General features: G+C 40.5%; 1 protein-coding gene across 1 annotated transcript in view; it reads left to right on the forward strand.

Annotated features, from left to right (window-relative positions):
* The window catches only part of LOC123253631 (zinc finger protein 70-like), a 48,318-nt gene extending 35,340 nt beyond the window's left edge, over positions 1-12,978 (forward strand). The window contains 6 exon segments of the mRNA XM_044682795.1: positions 2,509-2,625; positions 7,540-8,356; positions 8,358-8,643; positions 11,822-11,941; positions 12,657-12,762; positions 12,884-12,978. Of these exon segments, the coding sequence (XP_044538730.1) occupies positions 2,509-2,625; positions 7,540-8,356; positions 8,358-8,643; positions 11,822-11,941; positions 12,657-12,762; positions 12,884-12,978 (1,541 nt within the window).
* The last annotated feature ends 4,064 nt before the right edge of the window (positions 12,979-17,042 follow it).

Raw genomic sequence — 17,042 nt, forward strand, 5'->3', positions numbered from 1 at the left:
TTATATATATATATGAAAACCTATCATCCATTCAGAAGGTATCTAAAGTCATTTCTAAAGACCCCTTATAAAATTACAATTTAAATTCTTAAGTCATTATATTCTCCAACATTGTATAAGCAGCATGTGACCTCAGTAGTTAAGATGACAAATTCAGAATACATAAGACTCATGGGCTTTTTACAACTTAAAAAAATTTGTGTAAGATGTTCATGGGCTTTTTACAATGCTATGTTGTTCAGTAAAATCATAGGGAAATGGTACAGACAAATAATCATATAACAGAATAGATATAAATTTGATGAATACAGATAAACTTAAAAATTTAAACCTTACAGAAATCAGCAAATACAATAATATAAGCAAATGACCAGTTACAAGTAGTGTAGTCAAAAATCCTTTTTACCAATCCCAAATAAGCTTATTTACTATCTTGAGGGGAAAAGCTGAAAGAAATTAGCAAGCAATAAACTTTCAGATCTCTTTTTAAGGTTATTTCCCCTCCCCCCAATATTTTCATAACATAGTGTGCACATCCCTGATAATGGGTATGGGTAAACCAAAAAGCCAAAGGACCGTGAGGAGATGAGTTTCTTCCCTGAATCTGAAGATTATCCCAGCTCTCTACTGCAAGGCATTCAATCAGCACAAACCCCTCCTGGAAAAGAATTGAGCACATCCAAACTGCACTTTGTATCTTTACCAACTCAAACTGTCCTTTCAGAGATTCAAGCATGCTTTGAAACAACATTATTCCTGAAGAGGATGAATGGGATTTGTTTATAGAGTAAACAAAAAGAAGCAAAACTTCTAGGGGGAGAATACTAGCGTATTTGCATATGAAAGAACAGGATTCTCTTGGTCAGGAGAAGGCCAAAAGGCAAAATGCCAAAGACTTCTACTTTAAATCTATTGATTTGGTCACTCTGCCCTCAAAAGAAAAGGCAGAGGAGTCCCATTCTTGTGGAAAAAAAAATTCCTGAGTTGCAAGTTTCTCTCAGCCAGGAGTCCAGGGTCAGCTTAATACTTTGGCTTAAAAAATGGCTAGTGAAGGCTGAAAAAAAAGCCATGTGGGGTGAGGGTAATTCTAAGGGATCTAGCTAATGACCTGCAATCCTCTATGTCCCTCCCAAGAGGGAGCCTTCTGTGTCTTTGGGCTAACTTAACTCCCTGTTTCTATCTAGGTATCCCATTGAAAAAAACTGGCTAGTATTGGCAAGCTGCAGACTGGGCAGGGAGTGTTTCAGATTGCTGATTCAAGCATATGGGTGGGAAAAGGCACCAATAGGGAAATCGGGTGGCTGGTGGGTGCAGTCTGCTATAGCAGAGATAGGGTGATAGCAGGTGAGCTGGAGGGCAGGAGAAGAAAAAAAACTCAGGAGTGTAGGGCAAGAAAGGGAAACCCCAGCTCAGCTCTTGGGCAAATTTACTAACTCTACTAAAAATCTATTTAAAAAAAAATTTGAAAATTCTATCCTTTCATGGTTAGCCATAATGTGAAGATTAAAATCAGTATGCAGAATACTAAATATTATATTTATAAATATTTTATTAATAATAAACTAACAAAAGAGCCTAACTAAAAGGTGCTAAAAAGCTCCCTTAAAGGAACCAAAGAGAGAGAGGGATGAGTTACAGCCAACTATAAAACAACAAGGTGACATCTCAAATGTGGAGGTGCAGGAGAGACTAAAGGGAATTTTGGGAAAACTAAGGGACTTATGGGGGATGAAATCCAAGTTTGAAAATTTGCACTTCAACTGTGTTTACTGCATCTCAAAGGCAAAGAGTAAAACATAGGGAACCTGTGAGATTTTTCTGTGCATGTGATTTCCCATGTTTAATGGTAATTGAATTTGAAAAGAGTGATTTTTCCTTAAACTCCATTCTAGGAAACAGACATCTCAGTAGTTTGGGGGTAGAAGGCAAGAGTGGAAAGCAGCAAATATCATGAGTTAGCTGTTGAGGAGAAGAAACCATTAGGGTGAGATCCTAACAGAGAGGCAGCACAGTAGGGCAGAAAGAGCACCAGCTTCAGAATCAAAGGGCTTGGGTTCAGATCCTGCCACTTAGGGCTGTTTGACCTTTGGCAAGTCACTTCATGTCTCTTCGCCTCAGTTTCCTTCTCTGTAAAATGAAGAGTTCCTTCTAGCCCTATATCTGTACCTTTGAATTGAGGGGAACTTGATTATTAATAAAAAGCTTGGCCAGTGTGAAGAGAAATGGCCTGGAGGCTTGTTCTTTGATGAACGGTCATAAGAGCCTTTTCTTTAAGGAGTTAAACATCTTTGCCATGAGATTTCTCCAATGGAATTTTTGCTTAGATTCTAGGAGAGGCGAATACCCCCTCTTTTCCCTCTTTTTCCTGAACCCCCCTGGACTGTCCTGTTAGAACCACCCTGGACAATCTCCCACCCTGGGAGTATCCTGGGCCGGCACCCATCTCTAAGATGGCAGCTCTGTGTCCTCCCCATAAACCAGCCTGTGCTCTTTGCTTCCCCTGAACAGGAATTCCTCCTAAGAAGCCAGCAATGATTGTGTATCTGGAACAAGGGGAAATGGCATGGAGCCCAGCTCTGCAGAGACCTCAGAAGAAAAAGAGAAGGCGCCAAAGCCACAGCTTGGGTGAGTAAAGTGAGAGGCAGGGAAAGAAGTCACAGGTTTAGTGGGATGGTGAGATGGCAAATAGCTGGACTGCCGTGACTGGGGAGGTCTTGAGAGAAGCAGGCCTCTTGCACAGTGTGTGTGTGTCCATGGATCCCTTTTTGCCCAGCAGGGACATGGTTTCTGTGTCTTGTGTAATGGAACAGATTTGTGAATGTGAATTCCTAAGTGTTGACCTTCCATAGAGGATCAGGGGTTGACGGGGAAGGTGTGGAGGGAGGAAGGGGGAGACTGCTCAGAAACAGCTAAGACAGGAGAAACAGGATTATTAGAATGTGTGGGTAAACCCAGGGTGGGGCTAGCTGTGGAAGAAGCAGGCCTTTCATTCTGTTTTTAGAAAGGTGAGAGAGAAGCTCCATCTGTACTTCTGAAATGGAGACAGAAGTACTCTGCTGCTCTGGAAGAGCAACCCATCTACTTACTTAGAGGTCCTTGATGTCCCTTTTTTACCCACAAAGAGTCATGACCTTTGCCAGTTGGTCCTGTTTGAAATGAGGCACAACTGCCTCTGGTGTCCCAATTTGTGCCTGCCCCGGGTCCCCAAGGGTGTGCGCATGTCACCCCTCCATTTGACACTTCCCTGGAACTGGTTTGGCCTTTGGCCTTTCCCCTGAGGATGCTCCTCCTTCCCCTCAGCCCTCCTCGTGAGCCCTTTGTACAAGAAATGTCATCACTCAATGCCTGGTCTGGCAGGACACCACTAGGTCCTCTCTACTGAGAAGAGGTACAATGTGAAGGGCACCAAATGGTTAAGTCACTTGCCCAGAGTCTCACAGCCTTAGGAGCTGTTTTTCTGCTTAATATAAGCTGGGTTCTTGGCTAAAGTCTAAACAGAAGGTATAAGTGGTCCAGTTTGTGTGCCCCGCGGGGCTGGGTTCAGACACTGCAGTATGGTTTTTCCCAATTCCCATAAGTGAATAAACCTTTCTCCCAGGACAGAATTTGGACTAGGCCCACGAGTAAAAAGAAAGGAAATTGAGCCAGCTGCAGAACCGAGTCACAAGATGAAGTCAGTGTGGTTCACTCAATTCCCACAATTACCTGCTTGTCTCCAAATCTCAATTTTCTCACAATTTCCCCCCTTTTGATTTGGGGGAGTGCCCACTCCCCCAGGGATCCCTTCTTTATAATTTATATCAATCAGGCTCTTCCCTATATTCTTAATCAGTTAAATAACTGGTAGGTGACAGATCAAACCACTTAGAGGGTTTACAAAGGACTAATTTTGAGAAGGGTGACACCAAGGTAATAATAGAATAATGATCATCAATATTAACTAACACCAGGTGTCCTTGTTTTTTTTCTTTAATTAATTAATTAATTTAGAATATTTTTCCATGGTTACATAATTCATGTTCTTTCCCTCCCGTCTTCCCACCCCCTTCCTGTAGCCAACAAGCAGTTCCACTGGGTTTTACATGTATTATTGATCAAGATCTATTTCCATATTATTAATGTTTGCAATAGAGAGATTGTTTAGTCAACATCCCCAATCATATCCCCATCAACCCATGTGATCAAAGAAATGTTTTTCTTCTGTGATTCTGCTCCCACAGTTCTTTCTCTTGATATGGATATATTTCCTCAGAGTTGTCCTGGATTATTGCATTTCTGCTACTAGAGAAGTCCATTACTTTCTATTGTGCCACAGTCTATCTGTCTCTATCCGTGTATAAGATTCTCCTGGTTCTGCTCCTTTCACTCTGCATCCATTCCTGGAGATTGTTCTAGTTCACATGCAAGTCCTCCAGTTCATTATTCCTTTTAGCACAATAGTATTCCATCACCAACAGATACCACAGTTTGTTCAGCCATTCCCCAATCAAAGGGCAGTCCCTCATTTTCCAATATTTATTTGCCACCACAAAGAGGGCTGCTATACATACTTTTGTACAGATCTTTTTCTTTATTATCTCTTTTGGGGTACAAACCCATGAGTGGTATGGCTGGATCAAAAGGCAGACAGTCTTTTAAAGCCCATTGAGCATAGTTTCAAATTGCCTTCCAGAATAATTGGATCAATTCAGAACTCCACCAGCAATATATTAATGTCCCAATTTTGTCCCATACCACCCAACATTTATCTTTTTCCTTTTCTGTTATGTTAGCCAATCTGCTAGGTGTTTGGTGGTGCCTCAGAGTCGTTTTGATTTCCATTTCTCTAACTATGAGAGATTTAGAGCACTTTTTCATGTGCTTATTGATAGTTTTATCTCTTTATCTGAAAATTGCCTATTTATGTCCCTTGCCCATTTATCAGTTGGGGAATGGCTTGATTTTTTGTATAATTGATTTAGTTCCTTATCAATTTGAGTAATTAGACCTTTGTCAGAGGTCATCAAGTGTCCTTGTATCCTAAAAATCCTCTCCCAGGGTCCATATTAGTCACCATGTTTTGTGTCCCAGATGTCTCAGTTAGTTGTCAGATCCCTTTACTTGGACATTCTGCAGCGGGATTCACTTTAGGGAACAGTTCAGAAGGTTCTGCTTCAGTGGTTCCAAATCACTTGTAGAGGTTCCTAGATTCAAATCTGCCAGGAACAAAACTTAATACAATAATTTCACTTTCTTTACAGTTATCAAGAGAATTGTAAATGTAAAATCCTTAATCCAGTTTTGAAAAGTTATCACTAAAATATAATCAGAGTCTGAATTTCCTTACTAGATGCATTTGGAAACCAATGATATACATATGTATAATACTTCAAATAGTTTAATCTTGTTGCTTTCTCAAAATGTACTATTCCATTTAATTTAATTTAAACAAGTTGTTTAGGAAGGTATCATCCCTCCATTATAATTTGTCCACAAATGTAGATTAAAATTGTATGATTTTTCATATTACTCAGAGATGTCTGAGGATCAACCATTAATTAATATATTCAGTATTGTTGTTAGAAAGCTTCTACTCCTCACCTACTTTGATTATAGGAATTTTCTATTGAAAGGAAAAGGAAAACAGAGTTATAACAATGTCTTAACAGAGGAATTGAAAACTCCCTTATCTCTCTCTGAATCCAAGCATGAATAATATCTGACTCTCAATCATGTAGGCACAAGGTATCAAAAGCAAGGCTCAGGATTTAACAGGTGGGAACAGTTCCTATTTAGAAAAGAAAAAGTACAATGGGCAAACTGAGTCAAGAGGGTCCTACCTGAGGCCAAGCCAAGATCACCTTCCCAAATTCCCAGGCACAGCGATCCAACAGTAACATTTTCTAGATGGCAAAACATACCATTTTCTACTATTGATTTTGTGAAAATTCGTACATCCTTATAATCAAAACAAAAGAATAATAAATTACAGTCCCAAGATTTTTTATCTCAAATAGCAAAATTTCACTAATTATATGTTAAAAAATGCTATTAACTTCATCTTATTTCCCTAATAGTTAAATTTAATTCATCTTTTACTCATAAATTAGCCATATATATCAATGGTCAAAGCATTATTATATAAATATCAAATTTATTATATTATATATTAATAGTATCATCACTAAATATTAATATTTAAATAATAAATAAGTTAACAGATGTAAACTACTGTTAACTTAGAAAAAAGCATAGAACTATTAAATAGTCATAAAATCACTCTTTAATCAAGGGAAAGGGGGAACAGGGCTGATAAGGCCTCTTATGCAGAGCTGAGCCTTATGCAGAGTCTGATTATTGAACACTGCTTCTCTGTGCTCCCTGATCCCCCTGGGAGTGACACCTCACTAGATGACCCCACCAAGGACCAAAGGAAATTGGGGAACTTATATACCATTTGGGAAGATCCAGGGGCTGGGAAAGATGATTGACATTGTACTGGTAAGGATGGGATTTACAGTCAAGCTTGGGAAAGGAATCCTACCTAGAGGCTGCAGTGTAATGGAAGGGGCTGCTTACACAATGGATACTAAAGGATGGTTCCTGCCCAGGTGTGCCTTCCTAGGAAAGGGTCTTTGATACAATGGGGAAGACTACCTAAGACAAAAGGGTATTTAGCATTTACCCCAGGGTCCATTATTCAGTCTGCACCTGATAGCCTGAGATTCCCTGCAGTGTGGATTCTTATGGGAACAGGGAGGCACAAGCTTTGGGGGTCTCCAGTCTACAAGCTATTTCTAAAACTTGGGGTTCATCAGATCTCACTAAGCCACAAGTTTGGGGTCTCTAGATTCCACGTCGACAAGAGCATATGTTGGCAGTTGGTATTTTTATTTCTTTGTTAAGGGGAAGAAAGGGTAGAGTAAACATTTTTCTGAAGTGGTGTTTATTTCTTTATTTCATGGCTTATTTGTCACATTTAAGTGGCTACAGAGGTTAAACATGTGTGAATAGAATAGAGATTGAAGACATAGGGGGAATTCAGTGATTTACAGTCAATTTATTTGGACAGTAAGAGTACTAATTTTATGTATCAAAGTTTACTATATATTCAGAAGAATTTAGTAAATTTTAAAGCTCAAGCCCAAATTCAAGATCCTTAAAAAATGAATTTGAATAGGTGTTTGCTGGTGTGTGAAGCTAGCATGGAGATACCAAGGAATGAATTATCTGACTGTAACACAATCATGTCTTCAACACATATGCTCTGAATTAGGATTGGGACCTTCTAAGTCAATTTTAAGTCTAGCTTTGTAATATGGAAAATTCCTTGGATCTTAATAAGATCTTTCACATTTAAAAGCTTTGCTATCTGAGGGTCATTCTGACCTGATCCTTTAGCAGAAGCCATTGAAGACTTGTAACTTCAAGAAGGGGAAAAATCTCACAAAGAAAACAGTCCCTGATCCCCCTTATCTAAAAACTCTGAGTATAGACAATATTGTGGAAAGAAGTGATATATTCTAGGGAATAGCTATTATTTTCTTTTTGTCATTTCAGGTGATGGGGCAAAGACTAAAACTAAAGACAGTTATCCAAAACAGGAAATTAATGAAGATACAGGATCACAGAGGATATTATCAGAAGGAATCTTGGGGACTTTTGTCCAGGACCCAGAGTTTCAAGAAATTTCAGACTGTGAAGGCAAGTTAGAATTGCAGCAAGGAAGCACAGCAGGCAACAGACTCAGAACACCTATCCAGGAGAAATATTTCTGGCATGTGTCTCTTTTCCCCAGCAATGGTACTGCAGAGCAGAGAAGCCAGGAGTGGAAAGGAATCTTGGATCTAAACTTTAAGATGGTTCCACACCCAGGAAATCTTTCAGGAGAAAGAGCTCAGGAATGTGATTCTCATAAGCACAATCAGGGACAAAACATATTATCTTTAAGATATCAGCTACCCAATAATGAAGAGAAAACCTCTATGGGTGGGGCAGCTGGCTTTTGTCATTCAGGCATTGATTGCAGACAAAAGAGCAAACTATATAAATGTTATGAGTGTGGGAAAACCTTTGGAAGGAACTCATACCTTATTAGACACCAAAGAATCCATAATGGAGAGAAGCCCTATGAATGTAAAGAATGTGGAAAAACCTTCAGGGGAAGATCAGGCCTGAGTCAGCATCAGAGAATCCATAGTGGAGAGAAGCCCTATGAATGCAAAGAATGTGGAAAAACCTTCAGAGGAAGCTCAGGCCTTAGTGAGCATCAGAGAATCCATAGTGGAGAGAAGCCCCATGAATGCAAAGAATGTGGGAAAGTCTTCACACAGAGCTCAAGCCTTAGAAAACATCAAAGAATCCATAGTGGAGAGAAGACATGAATGCAAATAATGTGGGAAAGCCTTCATACAGAGGTCAGACCTTAGTAAGCATCAGAGAATCCATAGTGGAGAGAAGACATATGTATGCAAAGAATGTGGGAAATCCTTCAGGGGAAGCTCAGGCCTTTGGAAGTATCAGAGAATCCATACTGGAGACAAGCCCTATGAATGCAAAGAATGTGGGAAAGCCTTCACATTTCGCTCATACCTTAGAAAGCATCAAAGAATCCATACTGGAGAGAAGCCCTATCAAAGCCAAGAATGTGGGAGAGCTTTTAGGGTAAGGTCAGGTCATACTAGACGTCAGAGAATCCATAGTGGAGCAAATTCGTATAAATATAAAAACTGTGGGAAAACCTTCAGGCCTCAAAGACCATCACAGTATTCATACTGGACAGAAGTCTTATTCATGTACTAAGTTTAGAAAAGTCTTCAGAGGTTGCTTATATTTTACCAAACATTGGAGAATTCATCCTGGTGAGAAAACCTAAGAATGTCGTGATTGTGGGAAAACCTTCCATGAAAACTCCAGTCTCATTCAGCATAAAAAAATTCACAAAGGATAACTGAGTATAGTAAATATCAGAGAAAACAAAGCAGTGTCAGACTCCATAAAAGATTATAACGTCTTTAAAGGCAGAGCTTATGTCTCTGAATTTTGTTGTACAGCAAGTAAGTACAATTCTAGATTGGTACCTAATAAAGATGTTTTGGGATTAGCTCATCAAAATGATGATGAGGGGATAGTTGAAAGACACATTGCTCTCCACCAAATCCCCACTCTTTTGTCTTTAGTTCACTTTGCTATGGCCTTTGCTATCACTTCTCCTCTCTTTACCTCTAACCCAACATGTTCCAAAAGCTGATAATTTTATGGCCATGTGCTCTGTCCCAGTGTCCTCATCTCCTTCAGTGAGCACAATACCATTCTTTCAAGGCAAAGTCATCTCCATTTCAAACAATTTTCTCCATTTGTATCTACTTCACCTTTTTTTGCATCTACACTGAAATGGATGTTATTGATTTTATTTTTATACATAAAATGTTAGCTCCATGGGCAGCAGGGTTATTTTTTCCTTAATTACCTGGTCGTTATTGTGTCTGGCTTTCCTATTCGATTTCTATTCCTTTTTAGTAACGGATGGCTCTGGAGTCAGGGAGATCAGGGATCAAGGTCTGTCTCTAACATTTAACAGCCTTGCAAATATGGATGAGTTGTTCAATGCCTGGCAATTGTAAAGCATGCACTTTTTATTTTGAAACCCTTATTAAGCACCTACTGTGTGTCAAACACTGGGAGAGAATATAAAGCTGAAAATTCCAAACAGGGACTTCTTTCAGAGAACTTCTTTTCTACGAGAGAGAGAGAGAGAGAGAGAGAGAGAGAGAGAGAGAGAGAGAGAGAGAGAGAGAGAGAGAGAGAGAGAGAGCGCGAGCATGTGCACAAACAAGGACAGTAGAAGAGGAGAGACCTAGATGAGATAGAGTACAACCATCAGAGATGATCAAGGATGCACGATATGAAGAAGCTATACTCTGAAAGATAGAATGAAGATGGAAGGCAGCTCAAGTATAGGGCAAATGCATGGATGGCTGAAATGCAGTATTAATATGAGGGAGCGGTTTATCAGTCTGACTTGAATGTAGAGTTCAAGAAGGGGGAAAAATATAAGATTGGACAGGTGAGTAGGAATGAACATACAGAGGACCGTAAGGCCCTTATATTATTTCCTGAATACTTGCCAAAGGTCTGCCTTGAGTTCTACTTTCTCCCAAGCTTTTGTTGACTACTAAAGTGTATCTATTCATTATTCCCATTTCAGAATTCTTGTGCTGGTAGATCAGTGAAGAAGTGGTTAATGATTTCTATAAGTTGGTGGGTTTTTCATAGGTTGGTCATTAGATTTTTGTGGTTGAAATACAACGATGGTTTTTCATGCCATGAGTTAATAATAATGATAATGATAATAATTTTTTATTTCTTTGCTATTAATTTTGGGGTTTGTGGCTTTTGCTTCTAAACCTTCTCCCAAAAATGGGCAATTGAGTTTGGTTGCTGGTGGTGGGTTAGGTTGTGCAATGGTAGTAAGTTTAGAAGATGTAAAGTTCAATTCCTATGCTGAAACAATCAGCAGGATATCTGACATGAAATCTGCGCTGCACTGACTCCAGGGCTAAGCTTCATAGTCACTCCTTGTCTGTAGGCAGATGAGTCCCAGAAGCAGAAAAAGTCTATAAAAGTCTATAGCCACATGGCTGAGTTTTCCAGGATGGGGGAAGGAGTTTGGGGTGTGGCAATGATGACTTAAGTACGTATACTTAGATTCCCCTCAGGAACCTTGGAGGCCATCTAGCCCAAACCCTTCATTTTACCATTCAGATGGCCAGATTCAAGAGATGTGTTAGTAGCATAAATGGCAAATTTGGCAACTGATAGTATGTGCAGAATGAAACAGAGCCGGGAGGTGAAAATACTACCAAACTTTTAAACCCAGGAGGCAGAAAGAATGATGTCTTTTATAGAAATGAATATTGGGAGAAGGGAAATTTGGGAGGGAAAGATAATGTCTGAAGATAATGTTCAGGGGAGAAACTGGGACTGGATAGAGAGACCTGAAAGTAATTTCCATAGGGATGTTAGTTAACTGCAGGGCAATTCACCAGGTCTTCAAGAGAAAGAAGGTAGAGAGAAAAGGGCCCAGCACAGAGCCTTTGGCAAGATTCCTATGGATGGTGTCCTATGAATAAGGGAATGATGAAGGAGCAATGAGAAACTAGTGTGAGGACCAGGAGAGAGAAGAGTCTTAAAACATTTGACTCAGGGGAATCCTCTGCTCTGAACTTCTGCTTGTGTTTATAGAGATGTGTTTGCATCTCCACACATACAGTGTCTTTCTGGTGTGTGTGTGTGTGTGTGTTCTTTTTTTTGGTTAATTCCCTCCAGCATACACGTCCTCCAAAGTGTCTGCATCCCAGGGTCTGTTTCTGAAATAAATCAGACGGTTGTTCTTTCTAAGTGATGTTGTAAGACAGAGGTTTATACTGCTCATTCTCATGCTGAGCTTTGCCAACCTCCTCTCCCTAATGAAGATGGCATTTGTAAATATTTGTCTCACAATCTTACGGAAACCCTTTGGACACACACACACACAAATATGCCAACATAAGCATGTGGTTGGCTCTCCCATCCTGAAGTTCCTCTTCAGAGTCAGGAGATACTTCCTGGGGGAAGGAATGCTTAACCCAGACAGAAAATGTGGGAACTCGGTATCTGAGGGCTCAAGTTCCAAAGTTCAGCTCCTGGTTCTGGTATTTCACTGTTCTTCCTTGCTGAGCTATTTAACATTACTAGTAAAACGGCAATCTGAAGGAAGTCAGTTAACCTCTGGGCCTCAGTTTCCCCATGTGTAAAGTAAGGTCCTTTCTAGTTCAAAATCCTGTGCTCCATCTGCTGGCAGCCTGGTGTAGTGGAAGGCGGGGTAGAGCTGGACCTGATGCTCCCTGGGGGCTCACTAAGGAACTCCTCCAAAAAGGACTCACCATCAAGTAGGACCATCACTGAGCCAGAGGCCATCTGGGTCTGCTGGGGATAGGATGGAGCCCAGCTTCTTCCCCGCAGCAGCTGGAGGGATCTAGGACAGGGAGAGGGCTCACCAAGGCAACCAGCGTTTATTCGGTATTTCCTAAGAGGAGCTGAGTTTGGGGAAGGATCCCAGAAGCTTCCTCCCTTCTGGTCCTGGGTAAGAGGTGGAGGGAGGGGAGGAGTTACTCACTTAGGAACCTTGGAGTGAAGGCCCACCTTAAATATTCACAGAGCACTTCTGCAGTTTGACAAGGCGTTTTTTATATCCTTATCTTATGTAAGCATCAAAATTACCCTGTGTGATCACGTGGTTCCATGGGGACATGACTGGAGAAGATCTAGACTCTAAACGATCACCCTAGTGCAAATATTAATATGGAAATAGGTCTTGATCAGTGATACATGTAAAACTCAGTGGGATTGCTCCTTGGCTATGGGAGGGGGGAAGGAGGAGGAGAGGGAAAGAACATGAATAATGTAACCATGGGAAAACATTCTAAATGAAATAAATGAATACACAGATTTTTTTTTTAAAAGAGAGAGACAAAACTACCCTATGTGGCAGGTGCCGTTATTATCCCCATTTTACAAATGGGGAAACTGAGGCCAACATTGAGCGGTAATTCTGAGGCCCAAGAGGTAAACCAGACTACAATTCCCGGAATGCTCAGGGAGGCGCCGTTTCCAGCCGCCATATTCGTCTCCCATAGGTCTTACTGATAGCTCTGGGAATTCTGGGAAGAGTAGTCCCATTGGTTCGCTACACTGGCGCCCAGACTAAGGTCCTGAAGCGTGAAAACGCACCACCTCAGCTGGGTGAGTAGTGGAAAACGGAATTTGGGAGGTCCTGAAGAAGCCTGAGGAGCTAAGCAGGTGCGGGTCTTTCAGGGGGGAGGCAGATTCACTTCTTTCGCCCCTCTTGGGCTTTTCCCCACAGCCAGAGAAGCCATGATGCGTGGGATGCGTCACAGCCTGCGACTTGCATCAACCCCACCCCTTCACGGCCCGGGTTGTTCGCAGGTGCCTCTCTAGGGGCTGAGCTTGGCGGACCAGAGCTGAGTAGAGCCTCGTAGGGACCTGGGCGGGGCGAGGTAGAGGGTGGCTCCGAGAGGAGGAGAGGAAAGGGAGGGGAGGGGCTGTGCGTAAGGAGTAGAAATTGGAAGCCCAGAGATACCTGATTTCAGGTCCCGCCCCTGCCACACCCGAGCGTGATGAAGGGCGAGTCAGTCATCCTCAGTATCCTCTCTGTAAAAAGTGCTCTTGTGAGGAGCAGCTAATAAGATGAGAGGATCCAGAAAGTGCTGTGGGAGCGATGTCCGGCCTTCCTTGTGGGTCGATACCCTCCATCTATTTCCTCTGAGAAGATGGAGGCAGAAGTGGCCTGGCCACGTGCCCCGCCCGGTAGGGCAGTGGACAAACATTGAGGGATCCAGAAAGGCTTCACGGAAGTGTTCTGGGAAGAGAGTGGGGAGGCAGAGCATTCCAAGCATGAGGAACAGCAAAAGCTTGGAGGCAGGAAACTGAGTGTCTTGTGTGAGGAGCTGCAAATAGGCAAGTGTAAATGTAAATGGATCACTGAGCATGTGGAAGGGAATAAAGGGAAAGCCTGGAAAGATAAGAAAGGGTCAAGTTTTGAGGAGCTTTAAATGACAGGTCATTTGATATTTGATCATTTTGAAGTAATAGGGAGCCACTGCAGGTTACTGAAGAAGGGGTGGTGGTGTGGAACTGACCATCCTTTAGGAATATATTTTACATTCTTTAGGAAAATCATTACAGGTGAATGGAGGATGGATTTAAGAGAGAAGAGATTTGCAGCAGGAAGACCAGTGAAAATGCTATTATTAGTGATGCGGATGAGGATGACAAGGTTGAGAGCCTGGCTGACTTGGAGGATAGTGGTGTCATTGACAACAACTGGAAAGTGGAGGACTGGGGAGGATTGGGGGGTGGGGAAGATAATGAGTTCAGATTTGAGCACATTGAGTTTGAGATGCCTACAGGACATCATCCAGTTTGCAATGTCCAAGAGATAGTTGATAGGAAACAGGGGTTGAATATATATGTATATAAACACACACACATCTAGATAGTGTTTCCATGTAGGAAAATTCCTTCTCAGCACTTCTAAGGATTTGTTTTTTGGAATCCTAAAGGCTCAAATAATAAAGAAATCAAGAAAAAGTATGTGAACAGGCACAGGAGCACATAGGAGAGAAGCAGTCATAATCCAGGTAGTTTTGCTTTTTACCCTTGCTCTGTGTGTGTGTGTGTGTGTGTGTGTGTGTGTGTGTCCCTTTCTGATGCTGATGGTGAGTCATTCTTGCAAACAAAATAAATATGAATGAATTTCAACACATAAGTGTACTCTATGTAAATCCTCTGAGTGATATTCCCAGAAATAAGTGCTCAGAGCAAAATAAGTACTTAAATTGTCCATTTTGATTCTGTGTTAGAGCTCTTAAAGTTGCAAGATGAGAATATTGCATCGTTTGAATGTTCCCCAATGATGTTCCCCAGGATTTTTCAGTGTATGAGTATTTGATATAGGCTATATACAGTTCTTTGTAAAGACTATGAAACTTACTGTTTCTTATTTATTAAACAATTTTTTAGATATCTGTAAAAAATGACTAAAGCGTTTGAGGAATGTTGGAAGCATTTTAAGATAAAGGCAATCAGTCACTTTGCCAGGTATGTTTTAAATCATTAGTTTTTTTAAAATCATTGTTTTAAATCATTTTAGTGTAAAGCATCATAACTAGCTTGGCCACTAATGGAAAGAAGAATATTATGAAAATGTGAAAGATGTTAAATTAACCTGTTCTATAAGCAGATGAAGCATTAAAAATCTTGATGCAAATCATCTAACTAGTGAAAGAATTTTAGTTTCTTTTTTAGTAATTTAAATGATTTTTTGTTAACTTTCCCTTCTTTTAATGTTTTCTGTTATCAGATTTCTTCATCAGGTAGAGATCATTTATCATGTTATTAAAATGTTTTATCTTGTCCCATCATATTGGTTTGTAATAATAAATCATACATCTTTTATTCATAGAGATGTTCCTAGAGAGGAAGAGGAAAACATTCCAAGCCTGGGGTCAGGAGATGGAGTGTCTTGTGTGAGGAGCAGCAAATGGGCAATGTAAGTGGATCACTGAGAGTGTGAAACTTTTAGTATAACTCTTACAGAAAAGTAATTCACTGTTAATTATTATTATCATTCATTATTATTGTTTAGAAATTCAAACAAAATGTTATGAAAAATACAGAATGAATTATAGTTTCTGGAGTTACCAAGAATTCCCAGAAATTCCAATTTCTTGTTCCAGAATCAAAAGATAACATTTGTATGGAATTTGGAAACAACACATCTGGAAATGATCTGCATAGAGATGATAATTGAACCCATAAGCCCAAATGAAATCGCTAAGTAAGGTAGCATAGAGAGCAAGAGGGAGGCAAGGCAGAGCCTTCCTTCAGGGGCATTCATGATTAGTAGGTGGCACATGGATGACAATCCTACAAAAGAGATTGAGAACGAATGGTCAGAAAGGTAGGAAGTGAACCGGGAGAGATCAGTGTCACAAAAACCCAGAGAGCAGAGCATATCCAGTAGAAGGTGGCCAACAGTATCAAATCCTTCGGAGATGAAGATTGAGAAAGGGGAATTCTGTTTAGCTGGTCTCTTGCTTGCCTCAAGTCTCTTACTTCCTACCAAAAAAAGTAGTGCTAGAAATATTTTGATTTGTAGAGGAACTTTTTTATTAATCTCCCCAAAAGTGTGTGCCTAGCAGTGGAATTTCTAAGTTAAAGGATATGTAGACCTTTTAGTCATTTTCTTTCCATAATTCCACATTGCTTTCTAAAATGGCTAGACAGCTTTTCCCACAGACCATTAATCTGCCCATATTTCCACAGTCCTATCAACACTGACTTTGTCATCTTTGCCAGTTTGTTGGCATAAGACAAAACCTCAGAGTTGTTTTGATTTCCATTTTTCTTATTACTAAATTTGGCAGAGGCTTTCATGTGGTTGTTAATAGTTTACCTTTCTTCTTCTGAGTACTGTTCATATTCTTTGGCAACTTATCTATTGGGGGTAGGATTTTGTTAAAACTAGATAATAATGTCTGTTGATCTACTTGACTGGGCACACATAAGTTGCAAAGTTGTTTTGCAGTGTTGAAAGGAATCAGGCTGTCCTTTTCTACCTTTTTACATTGTGGGATGCCAACCCTTCCCTCAGGTACCTCATGTGGCATATGACTGACATAGAAATCAAGTTGGGTTTGCAGTATCAATCCATATATTATCCGTTAATAAGACCTAATTTTCCTTTTTTTGAGAGAGAGAAAAAGAAAATTGAAATACAAACTCTAATATTTTCTTGTCCTACCTGAGTGACCACCATACTAGATAACCTGTGAAATTCCTTCTAACTCTGTGTTTCTGTAACTTTGGTTTTCTGCTCATAATGCCAGGCAGAATTAAGAATGACGTGTTTCTGATAAATGCTCTTTAAAAGCCATTAATGTTTATTAGGTTCTTAGTTCCTGATTACATTTTATCACTTGAGAAAAACTGCCAAGTCTGGCCTGTCTTTTGATAAGGATGATGTAGGTTGGTGTTAGGTTTGTCTTCTGTCATCTATTCATTTATATTCTGTCTCTGGACCAGGGACCGGACAGCAAGTCTAGAGTTGGTTAAGTATAAACAACAGGAGACATTCCGTTCAGCAATTATCGAAGCACCCGTTACGTGCAAGATGCCATGCTAGGCACCGAGGAGCCAAAGCCAGAAGTGAGTCTGTTCCTTTCCCAAGTTATTTATATTCTGTTGGGGCAATACAACATTTATGCAAATAAGCAAACACAAGTAAGTCATTTGAGGAAGGAGGGAATGTTAAGAAGGGGAGAAGGAATCATGGAAGTCCTCTCCCAGAGATGACAGCCAGGAGAGCCCCATAGGAAGATCTGAAAGCGATCTAAGCTCCTTGAGGGCTTTGTCTTTGTAGCCTCACACCTAGCACAGGACTTGGCTCCTAGTGGGTGCCTAGTAAATGCTAGTTTAACTGAATTGAGGCATAAATGAAG

This window comes from Gracilinanus agilis, chromosome X (genome assembly GCF_016433145.1).
Source record: "Gracilinanus agilis isolate LMUSP501 chromosome X, AgileGrace, whole genome shotgun sequence".
Taxonomy (NCBI): Eukaryota; Metazoa; Chordata; class Mammalia; order Didelphimorphia; family Didelphidae; genus Gracilinanus; species Gracilinanus agilis.